The 24,495-nt window shown below is 36.0% G+C and overlaps 4 protein-coding genes and 1 non-coding gene across 6 annotated transcripts; 2 read left to right on the forward strand and 3 right to left on the reverse strand.

Moving 5' to 3' along the window:
- The first annotated feature begins 737 nt into the window (after positions 1-737).
- Positions 738-4,474, forward strand: LOC111798182 (small ribosomal subunit biogenesis GTPase RsgA 1, mitochondrial). Its single transcript, XM_023681187.1, has 5 exons — positions 738-1,697; positions 2,703-2,924; positions 3,046-3,240; positions 3,351-3,544; positions 4,135-4,474. Exons 1-5 carry the CDS (start codon positions 978-980, stop codon positions 4,322-4,324), a joined length of 1,521 nt encoding a protein of 506 aa, XP_023536955.1. The 5' UTR covers positions 738-977; the 3' UTR covers positions 4,325-4,474.
- A 456-nt stretch (positions 4,475-4,930) lies between these two features.
- Positions 4,931-6,800, reverse strand: LOC111798141 (60S ribosomal protein L17-2-like). Its single transcript, XM_023681126.1, has 7 exons — positions 6,682-6,800; positions 6,547-6,583; positions 6,354-6,394; positions 5,640-5,870; positions 5,446-5,548; positions 5,292-5,359; positions 4,931-5,209 (listed from the first exon to the last, which is right to left on the reverse strand). Exons 1-7 carry the CDS (start codon positions 6,682-6,684, stop codon positions 5,168-5,170), a joined length of 525 nt encoding a protein of 174 aa, XP_023536894.1. The 5' UTR covers positions 6,685-6,800; the 3' UTR covers positions 4,931-5,167.
- On the reverse strand, positions 5,955-6,084 carry LOC111799368. The gene has a single exon (XR_002815837.1). It is a non-coding gene; the product is annotated as a small nucleolar RNA snoR74 (small nucleolar RNA).
- Positions 6,801-7,637: 837 nt separating the features above from the next.
- On the reverse strand, positions 7,638-18,044 carry LOC111798478 (endoplasmic reticulum metallopeptidase 1-like). The gene is made up of 21 exons (XM_023681649.1): positions 17,722-18,044; positions 17,413-17,498; positions 17,156-17,257; positions 16,840-16,946; positions 16,647-16,747; positions 16,190-16,277; positions 15,690-15,778; positions 15,289-15,428; positions 15,026-15,191; positions 14,810-14,945; positions 14,528-14,624; positions 14,152-14,281; positions 12,798-12,857; positions 12,531-12,649; positions 11,342-11,466; positions 10,456-10,680; positions 9,605-9,765; positions 9,252-9,412; positions 8,742-8,824; positions 8,578-8,663; positions 7,638-8,125 (listed from the first exon to the last, which is right to left on the reverse strand). Exons 1-21 carry the CDS (start codon positions 17,932-17,934, stop codon positions 7,982-7,984), a joined length of 2,619 nt encoding a protein of 872 aa, XP_023537417.1. The 5' UTR covers positions 17,935-18,044; the 3' UTR covers positions 7,638-7,981.
- A 1,182-nt stretch (positions 18,045-19,226) lies between these two features.
- LOC111798354 (probable arabinosyltransferase ARAD1) lies at positions 19,227-22,188 on the forward strand. Of its 2 annotated transcripts, none has more exons than XM_023681440.1 (5): positions 19,227-19,782; positions 20,239-20,535; positions 20,666-20,761; positions 21,208-21,651; positions 21,857-22,188. In XM_023681440.1, exons 1-4 carry the CDS (start codon positions 19,309-19,311, stop codon positions 21,628-21,630), a joined length of 1,290 nt encoding a protein of 429 aa, XP_023537208.1. In that variant the 5' UTR covers positions 19,227-19,308; the 3' UTR covers positions 21,631-21,651; positions 21,857-22,188. The 2 variants fall into 2 exon arrangements, with proteins under 2 accessions (XP_023537208.1, XP_023537209.1); XM_023681441.1 differs by lacking the exon at positions 21,857-22,188 and having other exon boundaries at positions 21,208-21,291; positions 21,392-21,610.
- The last annotated feature ends 2,307 nt before the right edge of the window (positions 22,189-24,495 follow it).

A 24,495-nucleotide genomic window follows, 5' to 3' on the forward strand; every position in this document is an offset into this window, starting at 1 on the left:
TCCAAACACAATTTCAGCGCACGTTTTCATTGTCAAACAAATATTTAATAGATAAGTTTATCAAATTATTAAATTAGTTGACTTCTAAATATCAAAAGTCAAATCAATATTTATACCATACATATTAATCAACTAAATATAAATTATAAAAACTAAAATTTCAATCAACTTATTCTTTTGCATAATAAAATTAAAACATTTTAAAATCTAAAAAACAATGAGGAGAAGGTTATTTAAATTATTTTTTTATGTAATTAATTTTGAATTAAATTGACGTATTCAAGAAGAGGAACACGGGGCGTTCAAAAATGGGTGTGACTCCACGGGTCCCGAGAGGGTACAGTCGTTGTTATTGGAATGGTCAAAAATGCATAAACAGCGATAAGGCCGAACCTTGGACACCTCACTTCAAAGTGGCTTCTCTTTTTTTAAGCAACCCATCACCAACCATACTCACCTTATCTTCTTCCAATTATTTTTATTTAAAATATATATATATATTTTTTTTTTTGGAAGGAAAATAAGACTTAAATTTTTAATAGGTTTGTGAATTAAAAAAAAAATTCGAATAAATAATAAAAAATTCAAAAACTCCTTCTGGGCAAAAACGGGGTTGGGCCTCTATGAGAAAGACTAAAGAGAGCCCATAAATAAATGGGCCTTGCTCATCATTCAAAAGTGTTAAATGGGCTGCGCTTGACCCTGTATGGCCCATTTTAGTCATACGACAAGTAGTTCTGGACGGGAACGACAATTGGCTCCGCTTTGGTATGGAAGGTTCGACCGTCGGATTCTCACTGAAATGCCTTCATCTTCTCCGGTGGAAGATGTAATTGCTCTATATTCAACGATGACGAAGATAAAGATGTCTTGAATATTCATTTTCGAGTTGAGTCTGCGCTTTTCTCGGAGTGAATTCGTTTTAGTTTTGAATTTTGTTCAATCTCAGAAGTCGATATCTGAATTTGGTTACCTTCATGGCGATTGCTTCCATTTCTATTCTCCGCCACCACTCCACCTCTATCGCTGCCATTGCATCAGTCCCGGCCTTCGGAAATATTCTCCGGCGATGCTTCAACGTCCGATGCCTCTCAATCGTTGCCAAACAGCATAACCCTAACAATGTCTCCAATAAACCTCCGCCAAGCAAGAATCTACTCCGAGCTAAACATACTTTCAAGAATTATTCGTCTCTTGCACCGGTTCTCTCTCCCCAAGATATTCCTCCTCTCTCCGAATCTCAAGCCATCGGCACCGTTGCTGCTGCCCAAGCTAATTTCATGCGCGTAATTGTTCAGTCGCTTCCTTCTCAGCTTTCTGACAGTTCGAACAGCGATTCGGAGCGTTCTGGAAGCCTAGAAGGCGATTCTTCGGATTCTTCTCGCCTTGGAATTGAGTTGCTCTGCGTAGTGAAGGCGGTGCTGAAGAAGATAAAGAGGAGAGTGTTAGTCGGGGACAAGGTGGTCGTTGGTTCCATTGATTGGGTGGACCGCAGGGGAATGATCGAGAATGTCTTCCAAAGAAGCTCGGAGATCCTTGATCCTCCGGTAGCCAATGTGGACCATTTACTTGTGCTCTTCTCCATAGATCAGCCGAAGTTAGAGCCGTTTACACTTACAAGGTTTCTAGTGGAAGCAGAGTCTACCGGAATTCCCCTGACGCTGGGTCTCAATAAATTGGAACTCGTCGATGAAGAGGTTAGAGTTTGAATCTTATACTTACTCTAAGCTCTCTGATCATAACTATTTTGGTGGTTTAGGCTATATCTGAAATCTCTAGCATCATCTACCAATACTTTTTCTCATGAATACGATTGATGACAGATTGTTGAACATGAAGGATTTTCTGAACACCTGAAACTCAAATTAATCTCTGAAGGTTTAATATCGTGTGAAAAGAGGATTCAAAGTTCATGTTCTAGTCCTACAATGTAGCTATGGTAATTTAGCAACTTCTGTTCATAATTTGGAAATGTGAAGGTATAAACGAGCGTCAATGAAAGCATGCTCTAGTCCTACTACTTGACGAAAAACAAAGAGAACAAACCTTACAAATCTCTCTTAATTAGTGGAAACAATAGAGAATAGCATGAAAAAAGTGCTTCAATTCTATTATGTGTTTGAAATGAGAAATTTACGTGAATTTGTAGGACCTTGATTAGACTAATAACCTTACAACCTCTCTTACCAACCCCACAAAGTGTCTTAACTCAGGTCCCTCCTAATTACAAGCCACTACCCTAAATGAGTGGCACTAACATCAATTGACTATGTCAAATTACTTAATCAGTAAGTTTTCACTAGCTTTTAACTGTACTGATACCCCACAAGGCTGTTGCTTATTGTCGACCACTGTTATGTTATAACTGTTGCTACTTCGCTCTGTACTATTGTAACAGCCCAAGCTCACAGCTAACATATATTGTCTTCTTTGTGCTTTAGAAACAATGTTTCGTTCTCCTCCCCAACCGATCCGATGTGGGATCTGACAACTATTCTCATGGATGCTTCTTTTTCTTATAATGTCATTCCTTAACTTGTAACATAAACTTCTTGCATTGCTTGACTTATTGCATACTCTCTAGTTTTGGATCCTGCTTGAATCTCTCTAGGAGAGCAGTGATTGTTCGAAGTTTCTTGTAACTATGCATACATGCATTTCCTTTCTTGATGCTGACAGTTATTTGGAATGGCATATTGCAGACAGTAGTTTCTTGGAAGTCCAGACTGCGCAGCTGGGGCTATGACCCCCTTTTTTGCAGTGTTCAAACAAGGATTGGACTTGATTCCCTAGCATATATTTTGAGAGATCAAACTACAGTTATTGTGGGTCCAAGTGGAGTTGGGAAATCAAGTCTCATCAATGCTCTGAGAAGCAATAACCGTGCTGCTGATGCTGTAGAGGGAGATAATTGGTTTGATCCCGTGTGTTCAATCATTCTTCCAATTTTAACTGTGTTGTTTTTGTTGATTAGTGTATTAATTCTGGGGATTTCTTGATCACTCGGCTCATAAGGGTTTGAATATTTTTCTGGTCTGTTCACAGATTCGAGATAGCAAGTGGTTTGAGGATCAGCGTGTTGCAGAAGTTTCGACAAGAAGCGGTAGAGGGAAGCATACTACCCGTCATGTTTCTCTCCTACCGTTGATGGGAGGGGGCTATCTTGCAGATACTCCTGGTTTTAACCAGCCTAGTTTGATGAAAATAACCAAGCAATCACTTGCCCAAGCCTTCCCTGAGGTGTACATCATTACTCAGCAATGTTGACCATCATTACCAATGCTTATAATTCCTGGCATAAATTTCAACTTCTGTGGAATTTCTTGTGTTGAACTAACTTCTTTGTACAGATCCGGAACAAGCTTCTTGCCAGTGAACCTGCTAAATGCTCTTTTAACGATTGCTTACATCTTGGCGAACCGGGTTGTGTTATTAATGGAGATTGGGAGCGATATCAATACTATTTCCAACTTCTTGATGAAATCAGAATTAGGGAAGAATTCCAGTTGAGAACATTTGGAACGAAAAGAGAGGGGGATGTCAGGTATGTTTTACCTTAGAGATTGTGAATAATTACACTAAAATATTGCTTCTTTGATCTGTGCCTGAGAGGGGTAATACATTAAATGGAATTCATTGATCTGCGATGTTATTTCCTTTCAGCATTTATTTATTTAAAACAAATTAGAACGCTAAACATTGAAAAGTAATGTCTGCAAATGTTTTGTAAATGTGCCTTTGATCATTTGGCAATACTGCTGTGACTTTCTAGTAATAAGGAAGTAGGTTCGCAACTTTCTCTAAGCGTGTATCAGTTCGATATTGTAATTACTTTCGAGGATCTCATCTTGTGCTACAAAGATTATTAATCACATTTGATAAAATATTTTGATTGCAGTTTTATATGCATTTATATTCATATAGCATTTGTGATACTACTTCGGATTAGGGGCGTCGTTGTCGAAAGGAACTAATAACTTGTTTATGTGAATGGCCCTAATAGTTCTCCTACTGACCTTATGCCTTTATTGAAATATATTCGAATAACAATATCGAGTGGTTACCTCGAATCCTCTCTGATTCTCATATGAGACGAATCCAAAACTATAGTGATGGAAGAACTTTGCTTTGCAGGATTAAGGTTGGAGATATGGGTGCTCAGCAAGCAGAACCAAGGTTGGAGCTCAAGAAGCATAGGAGACAATCTCGTAAGAGAGTGAACCAGTCGATACTCAACGAGTTAGACGAGTTGGAAGACGAAGATGACGACTCGTTGGAGGAGGATGATCCCATTTTGAGGGCAATGAGGAATGAAAACAAGTAGGAGCAAAGCCATCAGCAGCATCTATAAACCCCCCCAGTGTATATACTTTCCTTTTACTTCTCCGACTCTTACATGCTGAATAAACTTGCGAAGAAAATTGACGATTTCAGAATTCTAATGCTAAATTTCATGTTCTAAACGTTTTTCACATGATTATCAGCTCTATCTAATCGTTTGTAAATTTACTCGCAAGTGGTTATTTATTAACAAAAACATTTTTATTATAACAAAATAATTATATTATACAAGTTGAACCTTAATTCTGTTTTGTCTAATAGATAATTAAATTTCTAGTTTGTTATAAAAAATCTTTAAACTAATTATCTATTATATATAAAATTAATTTTTTTGTCCAACAAAATTCTAACCTTTTGGATTTAGTAAAATATAGAATAGGTCAATAATGAAATGCTACACAAAATTAAATCGAAAAATCTTTAGTTTTTTTTTGTACAATTTATGACAAACTTGATAATTTAAATTGAACTATGCTTAAATCGATAAATCTACCGAGCTCGGCTTTTAGAAGTTGGATTATATTAAGGTCACTGTTATTTATTTGTTAGTTTAGCGGAAGGAGACCAATAGTGGCCACTGACTATGCCATGGGGGTGTCAATCTGTGATCTCATTATGAAAAATTGAATCAAATTACCATAATGTGATAGCAACTTGAACTGGAAGAGGTTCCGAGTATAACATGTCACACAAAACATCTAAATCATAATACCTCCTTCTATATAGTGACTTATAAATTAAACTAACTTCAAAAAAAGAATGGCACTGTAAAACCCACATCAAAATTTGTACTTTTGATTCAAGAAGAAGCACCGCTTCGGATCGTTCAACCTTTCTTCGATTTGCCAGTAGCCAGCTGAGTCTCGGGCTGTAAAATCATGAACAATAAGAAAGCAATCTATCTATATCCTTCACAGCACAAATGTAAATTAGGCAATCTAATTGGTTACCTCCTTCTTAACAGGCTCTTCTTTCTCAGACAAAATCAACTCAATATGGCAAGGAGAAGACATGTATGCTGCCAATCAAAAGGAAAACAAAGGGAAAGGAAATGTCAGGCAGGATGTTTAAGCAGACATCCAGAGAAAAACAAGTAGAACATACGGTTGATTCTTCCGTGAGCACGGTAGGTTCGACGCCTTTGCTTCTGAGCTTGGTTTACTTGGATGTGAGATACGTGGAGCAAATCAACATCCAGGCCCTTTACCTGAAAGAACATAATACTTATAAGCAACAGTGAAAAAACTGAACTTATGAGCAACAGTTTAGAGTGAAACTAAACAGGAATTATTACATACTTCAGCGTTACTCTCGGCATTCACAAGCAAATCTAGAATAAACTTGGCAGATTTGACAGGCCAGCGCCCTTGGCCATTGGAATGCCTGTTCTTTGCCTGGGCAGTTCGTCCAACACCACCACAGAAGCGACGAAAAGGAATGGCCTGCTTGTGGGCAAGTACATCCTCTAGATACCTCTTGGCCTTGACCAGCGGCAACTTCCTGATGGCATGGGCAGTTTCCCTTGTGTTCTACAATATAAAGATTAACATGTTAATGTCGTTAGTTTGATCAACATGATGCACTGAAATATGCAAGTCAAGCTACAAGCTAAAATATGTCGCATCATTTACTGAACCTTCAGACACTATGGGTTACAGAGGTTCACCCAATAACAATGCATATAATTTCCCTGAAGTTTACGAGAGCCCTGTTCACAGAAGGCAACAGAAGCCCTGCTTTTATCATCAGGTTACACAGAAGTATAATCATGGAAAGCTAGACGATGTCGGGTTAATGTGATTGGCAAAAAACAGACGGATTCAGCACTGTATTTCAAGTCTGGAAAAGGCGAAAGCTCATGTATATCATCACTTATCCAATCAATTACTTGCACCGGAAAGGAAATATTTCCCTGAATCAAACATTTTGAACATCGGAAAGAAATAGAAAACAATTCATGGAAACTAAGTAAGAAAATATCAAAGCTCGAAATGGTGAGGAATTAAACCTACCTTAAAGTGGACTCTGAGGTCCGAACCTCTGGCTTTGCAGGCTGAAAAGAGAAAGAACAAAGTGTCAGTTCAAGGCAAAAACATCAATGAAGCCATAAAATTCAATCCGATAGAAGATAAACAAAAGAAATGCAGAGCTTCAAACAGAAATCGAACGAAATCCACAGGAAAAAGAGTAGAACAAGAAACATACACTTGGTGGGATTGTCGGGTTCCCTCGAGTACTTAACCTGCAACAATGAACATAAACAGGAATTCAAGATTATCGCACACTTAAACCTCATATGACATTGTTATGAATAACAAACCAAGAGGATAGAAGACGAACCATAGCGACGTCTGCAACTTCGGCTTCTGAAAAACAGTTGAATTACGCGGTGACCGAGGTAGAAGAAGAAGGGCTTGAATTAGGTTTATAGGCAGAGAAGGACAAACTCCACAAAACCCTAAAAAAGTCAAAGGAGGCTTAAAACCAACCCTATTTCTGGTTTGGGCTCTCATGGGCTTGGCCCATTTTGCATATTTCTAGTTTTTTTTTTAATAGTTTAACAAATTATTACTTAAAAAAAAAAAAATTACAAATTTTATTATCATCACTTGCAAAACGAATCCCACATTTTTCCACATATTTCCGGTTTTTTTTTTCACATATTTGCTGTTGGAGATTATTGGGAGTGAATCCCACCTTGATAACGGAAGATCATGAATTTTATAAGTGAGTAATACTATCCCCAATGAAGATCATGAGTTTATAAGTGAGGAATACTATCTCCATTTGAAGTAAGGTCTCGGAGAAGCCCAAAACAAAGTCATGAGAGTTTATATGCTCAAAGTGGACAATATCATACCATTGTGGAGAGTCGTGATTCCTAACATGGTATCAGGGTTATGCCCTAAAACTTAGTCATGTCAATAGAATTCTCAAATATCGAACAAAGAAGTGTGAGCTTCGAAGGTGTAGTCAAAAGTGACTAGAGTGTCGAACAAAGGGTGTACTTTGTTAGAGGGGAGGATTGTTGAGGATTATTGGGAGTGAGTCCCACATTGGTTAATTTAGTGGAAGATCACGAGTTTATAAGTGAGGAATACTATCTCTAAAGTGAGGAAAGCTACGAGAGTTTCCATTTAAAGTGGACAATATGATACCATTGTGGAGAGTCGTGATTCCTAACATTTCCTTCCCCCAAAATAATTTAGTGTTGCTATTTTGATTTTTTTTATTATTTAATAATCTAAATATAATCAATATATGATTAAATGACAATTAAGAATAATTATCCACCATTAACACTAAAAATAAAATACAGTTGAATTAGTTAAGAAATCAACATCCCATCCTTGCTTCAAACACTGGAACATTAGAAGTATCTAAAGTTTTCAAATCCATATGGAGAAACAGTTCTCATTACTAAAGAAAACAGACTATCACAGCTATCCTACAATCAAACTAATCAAGCTCTTAAATATTTTCCTATGAGCCTGGTTGGATGGAGGGGTGGGAAGAACTGCTATTGTGGAGAAAGAAACATCAAATAAGTTAAACCTGAACCTGAACCGGATTCGATCAGCCATATTCGATCAGCCATAACTCTTGTGGATCCATAGCGCTCCCGGGCGAGGATGATGAATCAGAAGGTGTAAGCAGACATGAAGCTGGAATATGCAATGACATCAACCCATTCTGGGAAAAGACTTTTCAGCTTCTTAACTTCACTTGTCAACTGTTGATCCAGTACTGCGACGTTGATTCTCAATTCTTCGTCATTGTTAGCCTACATTTCCCAGAGAGCTGAGCATGAGTCTACATAAACAGGTCTAACACACTTGCATCTTATAGCAAATTTCACTTCATGACTCGTCGTAATAGCAAAACGTTCGGTATTAAGTTGCATCTTCTCAGAATGTAAGCAAGCTTGTACAGGTAATTAGAAGAAAATACTAAAGTGCATAAAGAAGGTAGCTAGTTTTTGGAGCGGGGTATTCAAACATCTGACCTATTGACATATGCTTCAACCAGTTTGACTAGGCGAGAAGATGGCTAATTGTGAAATGTTGATGAACTTGCTTATAGTGAGAGTTTCTCAATTAGAACAAGAGATCATGTTCACTAAATGTATTGAAGAGAATGTATTTGGCAAAAATCCTCGGTTACTATATATTGGATAAAAGCAAAATATGAGGAAAGAATGCAATGTGACCACTACGATGTGTGAGCTAGTTGTACCTCTAGCCAAAATGTCCAGTTTCTGTGGCTGGCTCCGCTAAGTCTACATATGTACGAGGGTGGCCCACCGTTGAGCGTCTCGGGTGCTGTTCCAATTTGTAAGGAGAACCATTCATGTCAGAAAGAAAATGGACATCAGATGCGAGACAGGGTCCTGAACTAACCTGGAAGCTTATTGTCTGCAAATGACCAATTTGATAAAGGCCCAGTGATGTTTAGAACTGTGACCCAAATCTCCTCCAAGGAACTAGAAGAAGGATTGGCCGTCAGAAACAAAACCAAGCTTAGTATCAAAAGAACTAACATGCTTAATCCACCAGGAAGGTATTCTGGACAAATTTTATTTTTGCTATTTTACTACATACGAACACAGATTCCCAAACCTACACGATATGAGAGTCGTTCTGCCTATACGATTTTTCATTTTAGGTTCTAAAAGCAAAGGGGCTGCAAGAAACAAACAACTATAGCTTTTTTATATTATCTTAGTTCATTCTTGCAAGAAAAAGAAAAAGAACAAATAGCATGTTCACAACTCATTACAGTGCATGAATATATTGTCGACTAGGATCAGCTAATATAGTGTTGCACATATTAACCATGTAAATTATATTTCAAATCATAGCTGTGTCCTGGATTCTAGCCTGGGGTAACAAAAGAATTGAGTTACATACCCTAGAGAAAGTTCCAAGTAAACCCTTCGAGATCCATTATCCGAAATTGTTTGTGGCTTACTGGCAATCAAATAAGGGAAATATAAATCTTGCTTTGCAGATGATTCTTTGGCAGGGAACTTCAAACTTCTTGTGAACAAGAAGGAAACAGGAAAAAGTGCCTGCGGAAGAAAAGCGGATACAAAATTTCATACCACTCACATCAATCCTAAGGCCTATGGTATAGTCCTGATTACGATTTGTTTCTTGAATTCAAGTCTATTTTGTGTTTAATAAACGTTTTTTAAAATTCATCATAAATTGAAGGTCAAAGTCCTATTAGTCAAACTTTTTTCTAATCTACAGTAACATACCAGCCAGTTCTCTTGGCGAGACAAATTTGCAGTTTCAAAAGACAGATCTAAATCAGTCTGCAATTCCTTCGCCACATCAGGAGCATGTTTGAAAAGAAAGATTAGAGAATTAGAATCCACCACAGAGATTTCATAACTGGAGTTCTCAAGATGATTTGGACCTGCGACAAAATATAGTGCCAATTCAGAAAAACTAAAAGCAACAATTTCGGGTCAACAAAAGGGTTTGTTTATTATTATTTGGTAAGAATTGTCAATAAAACGTTTAAAAAAGGGGAAAAAATAATTCTACCCTAAGGATGAAAATTGTAGATTGCTAATATTTATAAATTAGCTAACAAAGTTTTGTTAAAATTTCGAACAGAAATGTTATCTCCAAAGTTTATAAACTTCTTGAATCTGTAATCTTGACATCTACAACATTTAAGCAGAGCACGTAGATCAAGTAGAAAACACAGGGGTCTACTTTAAAAACTGCAATGAGAGCAGTCTTACAAATTGGGAAGTGCTAGTGCAGTATCTTACAATGCCCAAAAATTTTAACACAGGCGCACGCACACAGTGACAAACTGCAGTAGGTAAGTCGGTCGAGAAAAGAAAAGACATTTTAGTAGGAAATTTTCCTAGACTCCGGGAGTATGGGTGCTACTCTAATTCATTTTTAGTTACCTCGACACTATTTTAGAATGATGTGGGGTTTATAGAATTTATGAAACAAAATTCATAGTGTGGACAGAGGGAGTATGCAGTACAAGAGTACTAAAAAAATTCCTATTATAGTGTAGGTCTACTGTATTGATCATTGCACCTCATCAAAATTCTAAGAGAATATTTTAAACGTGTCTTAATACCTGAAGTAAGATAAGTTTGCTGAAGAACTACCCTCTTCGGAGCAGCCATACTATATGGAAAGAATTGCGAGGAAACAGCCAACCCAATTACAATAAGCTGCAACAAGAATTGCAAGATGGATGACCTAGCTAACCAGTGTCCACAAACTGGAATTAGAGGACCAACGCACACACTAGTTACAACTCCAATAGTAGCCGCCACTACAATATCTGGAATGAAATACCCTGCAAGAATATTTGACCATTTTAAAATTTCCCGTTTTCCAGTGATAATTGGAATAACCGGACAAATTTTGAGAATGCTATAAAGAAGATAAGAAGAAATAAGAAGAAATAAACTTACAAGTAAAAAAACTATAAAGAGACTCTTGGATTGGAATCTTATCTTTCTAATAAAATATGGCACATGATGGGAAAAGTTATAGAGTTCCGATCCTCCCCACCCAACACACACACCCAGAAGATATAAGAAGTATTATAAGAAACATAAACAGAAGTGACAGATAACCATGAACAAAGTTCAAGCTGCCTCTTGCAAAAATTTTGTCGAAGTATTCTAACATTGAAAAAAAATAATAATATGAAACTCCAGTTCCAAAAATTGGAATTTCAAAAAAACTGTTTATATCTAATAAGAATGTTGGAACTGAAGACCGAGAGCTCATCAAATGATCATTTTACAATGTTTCTCCAGCCAGGTAACATGGGAAAAGGCAGTGGGCGGATCCCAGTTAATAAGATATGAAGACTGTTGAATGGATATCACACTTAGAATCCCACATGCCTTTGTGCATAAAAACTATTTAGGTCAGCTAGGTAACAGAAATGAAAAGTAGATGCTGAACTAGATATTTGATGGAAAAATATTCCAGTTCAGGATACTAACCATACGGAGGTGGAATGGAGCCCATCATGCCCGTCTTCTCAATTAAAAATTGGGCAAGGAAGCCTCCAAAATATACAGAGTATGCAAGGTATGGAACCATGGGTATCACATAAAACAATATTGACCTAACAGATAAACTTTGATCAGACTACTAAAATTTCTTTCACCAATCTAACAACAGGAGTACTGATAAGAGACAATTTTTAAAGAAGGAAAATATTATTCAAGTGGAAAAAAGGGAATACAACCAACAGATTCATCAAAGATGTGGATAAGAACTGGAGGAAAGAAATTTATCTACAAGCTAAGAATCCCATAATAAATTAATTTATAATTAAATTAATAGATTCAATCAGAATTGACTAACTGATACAACCATACTCCAGAGCCCAGAAAGAAACATGCCTAAAAATATCTAGATTCAAGCCTGCATCCATTTTACCACTGGTAAGGGTGAACAGTCAAACTAATTTCCTGACCTATCAGTTCACTTTTTTGGATGCCAGACATGTGTGAGTATCGACATAGTAAACCCAACACATGAAACATGCAAATGAGTGTGAGAATTTATTACAATTCATTTCAATATAGGTCAGGCCAAAACACGCTTGGATATTCTGGATGCAGCAAAAAAATGGAGAGAATTTATTTAAATTTGGAAAATGCATTGGGCAACAAGAGATGCCAATTGGTATAGGCCTCCGTTTCGTTAGATAGATGGTAATGATAGAGGATGTAGCAAAAGATCGTTGAAATGGAACTTTAAAATTTGTTAGACTTGTTTTTTGAGCATGCAACCGCAGATACACAATAGATATTAGATTCCCTACGTAGACATATGCTTCAAGATGTTGCATCATTTTACAAATATTAAGTGGAACCTTGGCGGTTAGTAACTTTATTTTGTTTATTGCGAGCCTAATATTTTGAACAATAACATATTAGTGTGTTCAGGTCATATTATGGTTTGTTAAATAATCCAGATCGACAGACTTGAAATAACTTTTTTTGTTAAGAACACAGTCACACTAATCTCACCAGTAAACTACCTCTATCTGACAGGAAAATGATCATAGAGGAAGATTTGATTCAAATGATTAGAAAACATCAGGCAGAAACCTTTTGCTTAGAAATCATATCATTAGCATCAACAAGTCAAAATTCTAAATTGTAATGTGCAGATTACAACCTGAGAGACCTGTGGCCATAATATTTGGCTGCCACGGAAAATGACAACCAGGCAGCAAGCATAGAAATGCACGTGAAGAAGGTCAAGAAGCCACCACTAAGCCCTGCTAAAAGATATGCCTGCATTTAGGAAACTTCTTTGAGCAATCAACCCTTTGAAATTAAAAAATAATAATTACAATAACAATAATATTAATATTAATTCTTCCATTACAAGCCCGTTCACTTTGGTGAAATGATATCGTACAGACCATATCCTTCAACATACCATTGTCAAACTGGAAAAGAATCCAAATGCGCCCCAAAACCTTGCTTCATCAGACACTGCCTGTGAGATTAAAATATCAAATTAGACCTCAGCAATTACATGGGATACGTGATGTCAATATGATTGATGTTACATATACATTTTATACCAGTAAGCTTTTAAAGTTGTCAATTTATAACCCAAAATGAGCATTCCAAAGATTGCACATCATAGTACAAAGCTTTTTAGATCAACCAAAAGAGGTAGGACATGATGGGTGCACCAAATTTGTTACTAGCCCAATGAACGTAAAGAAGTTGAAGGTCTAATGGAACTTCTAGAACAAAACTAATAAAACTTTCCAGACTATGGATGGGTCAAGATATTGGGTAAAGTTTTTGTCATATCCAAAACAAGGTGGTTAGGTTCGAGTCTTCATCGATCATATGGAAGGACACAATCTAATAGTAAATCACATAAAGATTGAATCAAGAAATTTCGAAGAATAGTTTTCAGAAAAAAGAAATGTAACAAATAAAATTTCTGCATTGAAGGAAATCGCCAGAGCAAATTCATTGTGTATGCTGATAGGCTTACTAAGCCCAAGGAGTATATGACTTGTGAGATACATCAAACCAGTTGACACTTGCTTTATATTGTTGCAATAACTGTGCACTTCATATTTATTGAATAATTCAATTGATAAACTTTTTTGAGTTTTATATGGCCAGGCTGCACACATAAACTATCTGACCTTCCTACATTTGAATGTCAAGGCAACTAGGATATTAACTTCTGGGTAGGTGGCCATCATGGCTTGAACCCATTTCCTCTAGGCCCTTTATTATTTTACATGGCCCTTATTGCAAGGGGGTTAACCCAAGGTAGTTAATTGATAAACTTAAAATAAAAAATAAAAAAGTGGATTTGATAAGTTGATTCTGATAAATAAATAAATAAAAAAAATTAAAAAAACAAAAGAAGAGACATGAAGTGCATTACATATCGCACTTTTTTTTCCCCCTTTTTTCTTTCTCCTTTCAATACTAATGAAGGATCGTTGCAAGCATCTTGAAACTCTCACTGATGCAGGAAACGTCCAGAATATTAAACACAATTTTAAAGCAAGTAATTTAGTGGAAATTATTGTTGCAATATCTCATCAAATTTTAGACCGACATTTATCATTCAATTGTAACACGCAGATGAGATGAGATGAGATGAAGGAAGAAATATGAATAGATGACTTGATTGATAGTCCATTATATCCAGCCACCAAGAAGAGGAAAAAACCTAAAATCAGAGTTTTAAGCATAAGATATGACTAACAAGTAAAACTAGTTTCATCTAAAGAAATAACAAAATAGAATTTCACCTCTCTTGAGGTTTGAAGAACCGAAACATCTTGGGAGAGAGGAAAGCAACTCCAAATAGTTCTTGGAATCAGAAGACCAACTAGTGAGCAGGGGATGAACATCAGATAAGCCAAGTATGGACGTGAAAACCTGAATTTAAGTTCCAAATGTCAATGAGAATATAAAAATTGCTTCAATGTCATCAAATCAGACTGTGGCCACCAGAAAGATAGGTCCTTCGTGAGTTACTCGTGCCACTTAGATACCATAGCAACAGTAGTGAAATTAAATATTCTATTTATTAACACATCCAGCCAAAATATATCTGTGTCCATATCTATCTGCAGAGATAAGAGAGAAGCTAACAGTCAAGTAAAAAAAAGAGAAAATACGCACCAGTTCATGGAATAGTTGGTGAATAGCAATCTTATGATGGAAAACATAATTGGAGAAACAATAGCAAGAAGAAACCCCAAGGCATGAAATAAAAATCCTGAAGATAAAAAAATCAACAATGCTGATTCAATGACACAATTTTGGCAAGCTTTCACCATAAACTTTAAATTTAAAGCAAAATGAAAAATCAAACATTAAAGTTGATGTATAACGGAAATGCAAAGTAGAGGAGCAGTTGACGAAGCTTCTTAACAAAAAAAATGTGAGCAGAAATTATTTTACCTTTTGTCAAATCAGAAAATGTTGCCAAACATGAAGTCATGCTAAACTCCCGCAAGTTCAAAAGGAATGGCATTACTAGGAAGACGGCTATTGGAATTTTGTGAAGTACCAGAGCAAGCCTTCTAGAATAAAAGACCTAAAATTCATGGCTAGTAACGGCAATCATTAAGCTCGTAGTAGTAAAATAACCGAAGTGTAACAATATTCAAAGCATACCATAAACCATGAGAGGTAATCAAAGAAAATAGCCCCATCGTCTTTGTCCTGATGGATAGTAATTTCAGGAGATGCTTGCTTATTAAAATTTTGAAGCATCGAAGAATTGGCAAAGCCCTTTATTAAGCTGAACAAATTGTCTCCTCGTGCTTGGATGCTTCCAGGTCTAAATGCCATTGAATGTCTCAGAAAATTTTGAAGAACAAAAATATATGAAAATCCAAATCATGTATCTGTACCAAAACAGCAGATGTGATGCATACAATAGTCTCTCCACTGTATCATATGAGGTATGGTAAAAGTAACCACCCAAAATAAAGATAATATCTAGGCCAGGTATGTTGCCGTAATCCTCAGAAAACATCCTATAATCTGTATCTCCTGGAATAACTGGAAACACATCCTGCATGCAAATTAGAAAAACCAATAAACAGTACACAGGTGAAAAATACAGCAGTTTTATAACTGGATGCACAATCTCGAAAACAAAGGAAGATAATTGATTTAGCTGTTGAAATATGAAAATAACAACCTGTTGCCTCAACAGGGTATTGATGGAGATGTCTATGGATGAAAACAAACAAGTAATCGTAATTTGAAACTAAGATTCTCCTTTGCAATACAAAAACATAAAACTGGAGAAGAATAATAGCTAAAGAAGAACCTGAGCAGCACTGTGTGCCATGGGGTACACAGCAGACTGAGCATAAATACGTGAAGGCCATGAGCCAGGTCCAGATTGACAAACTAAATCTATTAACAAAAAAATGACCAAATTAGAGAAATGATAATATGGCACGACATGCAGGAATTTTTTATTTTTTATTTTTTTATTTTTTTATTTATTGGGAAAAAGGTTAAGTTTCTCTCTGGGCCATACATTTCAAATTACTTTATAAATAAAATTTGAATCAATACAAGTTTCGTCATCAGCGTCAACATGTTCCATTCTAACAGTATGAAGGTACAAATATTTCGTTGAAAACCCATAATTCAAGCAACATTTCCATTCTTTAATGTAGGTACTCTATTTTCTTCAAGTTCAATCGCTGAAAAAAAATTCATTTTGTAGCACATTGTCACTTAAACTCTGAAGCTTAATCATAGATGGACAAGACTTCAGGATTTCCAGTGCCATAACAATCAATAAGGATTATTTCTTACCTAAACCTCCAGTACCAGATGCTTCGACATTTACAAAAGCTCCAATTGTATCACGCCACCTATGTTTCTCCATAAATCCATGTGCACCCTGAAACATTATACAGCATAAGTCAAATGCTTGCTGTAACTAGAGAACTTCGGAAATTTCCAGACCAGGGCGGAGGGATTGTTCAAAACTGACTAATCATAACATCTGAACAAAGATAAAGCCGAACATTATCTTTGAGCATATGTTTGTACCAAATTCAAATAAAAACACTTTTAACTTTGACATCCAACGTAGCAGCCATCATTTTACAGTATCTAGACAAGCAGACAGAAAGAAAAAAAAAAAAAAACTCTTGAATTATACCTTCCTCTAAAGCACAAATTATAATCATGAAGGCTGCCACAAATACAATAATAGTGGAAAGTTAAAAGTTCATTTTTCGGTAAGAACAAAAGCCTGAATTCCTACCAACATAAACAGCTCTTCGGCACCGTTGAAAAGAAAAATAACAGGACGAGGAGGGATCCATCCAGAGTCTACAATAAGTCTGCCAACTTCTAGCATTGATGCTGTGACAATGAAATATGTGATAAGAGAGTGTCGTGATCAATCAAAGTAGTGCGGAGTTACTTTTCTTTGACAAGGGTTTTCCAGTACCCACCAACACATGAGCCACAATCACCGGCACCCGGCGAACCAAGTGGACTATCAAAATGACCATTTATTAGAACTGATGGGTCGGTGTCTAGTGAGTCCACTGATGAAATCCTGTCATCCAACAAGAGTGAAGTCATAGTAAATTAGTCATACTGCCTGAAAAGGCTATGCTTTGTTATTCGGAAGTTGGTACATGAATCACAACGCATGAATGACTAATCCCACATCACGAATTCTTTTTCGTTCAGTGATAAGAGATTTAAGCCGTTCCCAGCAGTTCCCAGGTCAATTATATATTTAAAATGAAAATTCAAGTATACCTCATTAAGATATTAGTGTGGTTTCGATATCCCAGTGATATGCTGTGGCCCAGAAACATCATATTAAAGGAACCATCAACAACTGTCTCTTCGATCTCGATTCTGTAAATACACAACTTCAGCAATACAGCAATCAAACTTCAATTATCAAGAAGCACATGCAGGTATGACATAGCGGACCATTTCGTCAGTATAAAACAACAGAAGCAATTAAAAATTGAATAGCTTCGTTAGTCGACATGAGAAACTACGCTGACCGGAATTTATCACTAGCACGCTCCTTCATCATCTCCAACTGCCCTTTTATATATCGAGCAGCTTCTCTAAAACCAGGACGGCCCTCCTACAAAATATACATATATATGCGTACATAAACCCAAGACTAAATCTTACAAACACATTAAGCTGTTTATTTATCAAAAATGACAAATCAATTGCTGGTTTCTTCCCAAGCGCACATTAGTGGTTACCAAGTGAAAGAAACAGAGCTGGAAAAGCTCAAATCATCATCCAAAATGAAGTTTCCTGGTAGAAGCAAACTAAAATGCATGCAAACACCCGCATACCTGACGACCGTCGATCTCTTGAGACAAAATTCTTACATGCTCCACCGCTCTGGCTTCAGAGAATCGATGAAGAGGCGCATCAATTGCGAGCGGCTTGACAAACTTCATGTGAACAATGGAGTGAACCAGCATCGACATAAGGCCATACATGAGAGCTAAACAGAGCAATAGCTTATAGCCAGTCGCATCATCGGAATTGAATCGGAGAGCCATCGCCACCAGCTCAACGATCTGAATCTGAACTCTGTAAATTTGGCGCGACGATGCCAATGTGAACTAATTTGCATAATCCACTGTCTTCAAGCCGTTCTATTTATACAAAATGCTTAAGATGAAAATTATGTGCTAATCATCGGTTAAGCCACCGATAGACGGCGAATTATAGAAACGAGCTGCCAAAACGACGCCGTTTTTGGTAATATAATTCTATGCTACGCGTGTATTTTGAAGATTCCATTTAATGCAATCGTGCCCGTTTAATTGGCATCTAATAACTTTTGGATTTTTGTGAATGGTGACGATTGCGTGCTCAGAAAGGGATTTTGGAATTGGGATGCATCCAAATAAGTTTGTTGGGTGATTTTAAGTGTTATAATTATTCAAAATTATTCTACAAAATCGTAAACAAAATAAATAAATTAATTAATTAAGTCAATTAATATATAAGAGAAATAGTGGAGTAGCTGATAAATTTAAAAAACTATATTAACTGATTTTAAGGATAAGATAATGACGACTCTATTGAATAATTTGTCCCTTGACAAACATTTTTCGACTTAAATACGTGGGCCATTCATATAATGTCGTGCCTGAATATATTTCTTTTATTTAATGTTTTTATGCTTTTTTATCACTTTTTTTTTTAGAAATATATGAGTTGTTCGTACTTTATTACCACGCAAGGAATCAATTTTAGATAAGAGTACAAATCAAGACCATCATACACCATGACTTCCATTAACTATGATTGATATGATAAACCATATTATAGTAGACTACGGTCGCAAAATCATGGTCTAGTTAGACGATTTTTGTCTATATATTAATAGTAAAAAAATTGTTAACTTTTTTTTAATAAAAATAATGGTTGTTAATGATACGTTTATTAATAATAAAAGCATATTTCAAACAAATATTTTTATTTTGTTAATTTAAAGTTATTATTTAAATCTCTTAGGTATATTTTTTAATGATATTTTTATTAATTTAGATTAAAAAATGAGGGGTACTTTTGCAATTTCTTTAATATTCATGGGCATTTTGAATGATATTTTCTATAATTTATCCAAGGTTAATAATAATTAGTTATCTTTTCATATATATATTTTAAACTTTATTGAAACTTTTAAAAGTTTTGTATTTTTTTTTATAGATAAATTACATTAAACATTTTTATTAATTTAGATTAAAAAATGAGAGGTATTTTTGGAATTTAATATTAATGGGTATTTTTTAATGGTAATTTTCATAATTTATCCAAGTTAATAATAACTCGTTCTCTTTTGAACGCAACCGAGAAACGAACCGTCTGGTTATAATTCACAAGAACTCGGTTCAGAGAGAATTTGTGGGCGATGATCTCCGGAAATGCATCGAAAAGCTACATTCTTCCTCGTATTTTCAGTCATCTTCTTCATTTCTTGTTTAGTTCTTGTCGGAACCGTCGACATCAGATCGCACTTCTTCACTCTGCTTCAGTCTCAGCCAATTTCCCCTTTCCCATGTGCCGCCGACTCTCCTCTCCGGGTGTACATGTACGATCTTCCCCGTCGTTTTAATGTCGGGATTATGAATCGCCGAAACTTGGACCAGACTCCAGTCACCGCCTCCACTTGGCCGCCATGGCCCAAAAACTGGGGGTTGAAGCGGCAGCATAGTGTGGAGTATTGGATGATGGGTTCGCTTATACATGAAGGTGCTGGTGATGGCAGAGACGTGGTTAGAGTCATGGATCCAGAGAATGCCGATGCCTTCTTTGTGCCGTTTTTCTCTTCGTTGAGTTTCAATTCACATGGACACAACATGACCGATCCGGCCACGGAGATTGATCACCAATTGCAGGTACCTTGTACTTGGTAATACAGTTTTAAGTTCGTGGCTCTTGTGGAATTATGTAGTTTCGAATCAATTCCTTATTTAGGGCATTGCAATATCCTCTATTAAGGCATTGGACGCTTTAACTATAGCATGTCTATTATGTTTCAAATTGATTGTGCTACATTTAGCTGATTCTAGTGCAGTTCTTGGATTGTGATGATATTCAATTTTTCCATCTACGCTTCTGTTGATGGCTTTACAATGAGCAAGTGGATGTAAAGGGGGAAAGCTTTACTGTATTCTTACTTAAAAGTGAATCCGATACAGTTTAATCATCTCAGATTGAGTGAATTTTCAGATCAGGGATAGACATGTTAGTTTATATGATCAGAAAGATGCAAATCCTGTGTTTCCTCAGAGTCATGCAGATAAAGTGAATTGTACTTCAGTCAATTGATTGGCTTACTGATGTTTCCTCAGATCGAACTTATGAAATTCTTGAGCGAATCTAAGTATTGGCAGAGGTCTAGGGGTAGAGACCATGTCATTCCCATGACACATCCTAATGCCTTCAGATTTCTTCGAGACCAGGTGAATGCCTCGATACAAATTGTAGTGGATTTCGGCCGCTATCCAAAAGCCATGTCGAATTTGGGAAAAGACGTGGTAGCTCCGTATGTGCATGTCGTGAGTTCTTTCATTGATGATGACCCTCAGGATCCATTCGAGTCTCGGAAGACATTACTCTTCTTTCAGGGAAAGACGTTCAGAAAAGATGTAAGTGACTAAAGTTTCATGGCTGATACATACCCTCCCATTCCAAAATGGGATTCTTTTCTTGGGGAAGGAGAGATGTGTTTTGACTTGTAATTGTTAGTAACTGATATTTCCTATCAACATGTTTCAGGATGGAATTATTCGTGTCAAACTGGCTAAGATATTAGATGGTTACGATGATGTTCACTATGAACGTAGCGCTGCAACGGAGAAAAGCATAGAAACGGTATGATGTAGATGCAGTTAGCTTATTGCTAAATAATTTCCATTTGACCATTTGTATTGGAAAAACTTTGTGCATTCTACTCTGCTGCTTTAAACTCGAACCATTTTTCGTATCAATACTTGTTGTATGCTTTCAATCAAAAGCCCATAATCCTTTTTCTCATGTCTAATCTAAAAATGGGGTGGTTTTGGATGGTAGGTAAAGAAGGTTAGAGGTCCAAGAAACAAGATAACTCTGTGAACAATATACTATTTTTACCTTTTGAATTTCTCTTCTGTGGGTAGAGCCTAGGTTCCCTCCCTTTGCTCACCAAGACAAATGAACTTTTTGAAGAAGAAAAGTTTGTTTTCATATGGGTAGGTCTGTTTTGTGAGGTTTTATGGTAAGGAACTAATAGAAGAAAATCCAGTGTATCTCATTCTTTTCTATTTCTTCTGTTACTCCAGTCTTCTGAAGGGATGCGTTCATCAAAGTTCTGCCTGCATCCTGCAGGAGACACGCCATCATCTTGTCGGCTATTCGATGCTATTGTAAGCCACTGTGTTCCTGTCATTGTTAGTGATCAAATAGAGCTGCCATTTGAGGATGAAATTGACTACACTCGATTCTCGTTGTTTTTTTCGTTCGAAGAGGCACTGCAACCTGGTTACATGGTTGATAAACTCAGGCAATTTCCTAAAGAGAGATGGATTGAAATGTGGAAGCAACTAAAGAATATCTCCCATCACTATGAATTTCAGTACCCTCCTGAAAAGGAAGATGCCGTCAACATGTTATGGAGACAGGTTAAGCACAGGCTTCCCGCTGTCAAACTTGCTGTTCACCGAAGCAGACGGTTGAAAATCCCGGACTGGTGGCGAAGAAGATGAACACTGTAGCCCTGTTTTTTCTGGTACAGCATCTCTAAACTCTCACTTTCCTAACATTTCAAAGTAAATCATCAACTTTCTGCGCAGATTGAGATTCAGCTGTTACAGTTTCACATTCTTTAAAGAAAATTAGAGCAACCTTGTAATATGGCTCATGAGCTTGACTGGCTTGAGAGTGTTCAAATTGTGGAGGCAGGCTTGTATAGAACATTTTGAGAATTTTTGNCGGTACAGCATCTCTAAACTCTCACTTTCCTAACAATTCAAAGTAAATCATCAACTTTCCGCTGCTGATTTCGATAATCTTCCTCGTCTCAAGCTTCGCGGATTGATATTCAGTTGTAGTTTCACGTTCTTTCAAAAAAAAAACGAGACCACCCTTGTAACATGGCTCATGAGCTTGACTGGCTTGGGAGTGTTCTAATTGTGGAGGCAGGCTTGTATAGAACATTTTGAGAATTTTTGGGGATTTTGTTTTTGAGCTGGCTGTTTGTAATAGGAATTCTTTTGTATTTTCATGGCTTGGATCATGTTATAGATATTGTATTCTTGCAGTTATACAAATTGATTAGGTACAAAATATTGGCATCATTACGCTGTATTTCATCTTCATTTGCTTTTAGTGGAACAGATGTATCGTACTTGTGATTACAGTCACTTGTCAATACTACGTAACTAAGTTCTTTTTTTTAAAAAAAAAATCAAAGCATAAAGGTATAATAATTGTAATATATAGTACAATTTNGAACAGATGTATCGTACTTGTGATTACAGTCACTTGTCAATACTACGTAATTTTTATTATAAAAAAAAAAAAAAGTGAAATTCAAAGTTCAAGTTTTTTTAATAAAAAAATTCAAAGCATAAAGGTATAATAATTGTAATATATAGTACAATTTAATCTGATTTAACCCAAATAATAATAATAATAATAATAATAATAATACNTCTGATTTAACCCAAATAATAATAATAATAATACTAATAATAAAAGACAATATTTGTTGAAGAACATAGGAAGAAAAGTATTTGGTATTAATTGTATTAATTCCAACGTTCAAATCAGTTTGTTGGGACTTAACAGCAACAAAAAGTAAGAAATTCTATAATTTAATTCAGAATATATGCCTTAATAATGCTAAAGTTCCTCAAATGGCTGTAAAGATTGGACCCAATATGCCCATTTAATTCTCATTTATATGATCTTTAACATCAAAAAGTGTAATAATATAAATTAAGCTATAATTTCTCACTTTAAGCTAAATGTGGAGGTGGCCCCCACTAGTCAATCCTCACTCTTTTAATTATACCTTCATTGTACTTAAATATATATATATATATATATNTACTTTAAGCTAAATGTGGAGGTGGCCCCCACTAGTCAATCCTCACTCTTTTAAAGCTCTTAATTATACCTTCATTGGATGTAATGCATATAATATAACAATACCTATGGAGGAAGCAATTCGTTGGTTTGAGTTTTGTGTTCTAAGTTCTTCAAGCTGTGAAGTCACTAACGCCAATGTCTTTATCAGTTTCATTGAGTCCNATATGTAATATTTGGATGTAATGCATATAATATAACAATACCTATGGAGGAAGCAATTCGTTGGTTTGAGTTTTGTGTTCTAAGTTCTTCAAGCTGTGAAGTCACTAACGCCAATGTCTTTATCAGTTTCATTGAGTCCTTCACACTCTTGGTATCCCTAACCTCTCTCCATTCTACTTTCAACCTGATAAGAAAGAACAAGTAATAATAATTAAAAAGATAAAAGGCAGAATAAGGTGAGAACAAGCAAACAAACAAACCTACAATTAGAAATTTGAGGAAAGCAAACTCTTGTTTTTGCAGCAAATAATATAAAGCTAGCTCTGTTTCAAACCAACGTAGATCGAAATTTTCATGTACATAACCAACCAACACCATNCTCTTGTTTTTGCAGCAAATAATATAAAGCTAGCTCTGTTTCAAACTAACGTAGATCGAAATTTTCATGTACATAACCAACCAACACCATTTGTCTCACTAAACATGACAATCATTCCACTTATCATTTTGTTCATCAAGGTATGAATGGCTAGCTTGCGTGTTCCAGCTCGATAGCGTCAAGAATTTTCGACTATTGAATGGGTGGAGCTTTCCTCGTTCCTTTTATCAAACATAATGATGCAAATTATGCTTTAATGAGTTCTAATATGCATCGTCAACAAGTAGTCCCACTTTCTCGATTTGAAAAGTGCATTATTGGAACTGGATTGAAACGCCACATGACTCGAGATTTAGAGGTTACCGCTATAAGACAAGTGTTTGATCCTACTGTTTTTTATTGCCACACAAAGTAAGGCTAATTTTGAATTCATAATCATATTGATTGCTTGAGAATCAAGGCTTTAGTTTTTGTTTTTTGTTTTTTGGGAGGTGCTAAAGGAGGAGAGAGTGTAAAGAGGTGTAGGAGTGAGAAGGACTTGGAATAAGAGAGACCATCTTATTAATGGAGGTAGACGGAGACTTGCTGTCTTAATGGTTAATAATGGTTAATAAAATGGAAGAAGAAATGATATGGAGGGAGAAAAGGAAAGAGGAAGGTTAGGATAAAAGCTGAAGAGGTTAGATGATAAATGTATTCTATTGTTTTTTTTGGGCTCTTTTTTTACTTCTCCTCAAGATTTGTAAAATACGTATGTTAGGGAGAGATTTCCATACCCTTATAAAAATGTTTCCTTCTTTTTTCTAGCCGATGTAGGTCTCACAATAAAATAAATTACGATCTTGAAACTGAAGCATACACAAAACGCATAATACCCACCTCTGTCACAAACACCCTACGCTTGTCGTTTAAGCAAAAACTAAAACCCACCTCTCTC

This window comes from Cucurbita pepo, chromosome LG07 (genome assembly GCF_002806865.2).
Source record: "Cucurbita pepo subsp. pepo cultivar mu-cu-16 chromosome LG07, ASM280686v2, whole genome shotgun sequence".
Lineage (NCBI taxonomy): Eukaryota > Viridiplantae > Streptophyta > Magnoliopsida > Cucurbitales > Cucurbitaceae > Cucurbita > Cucurbita pepo.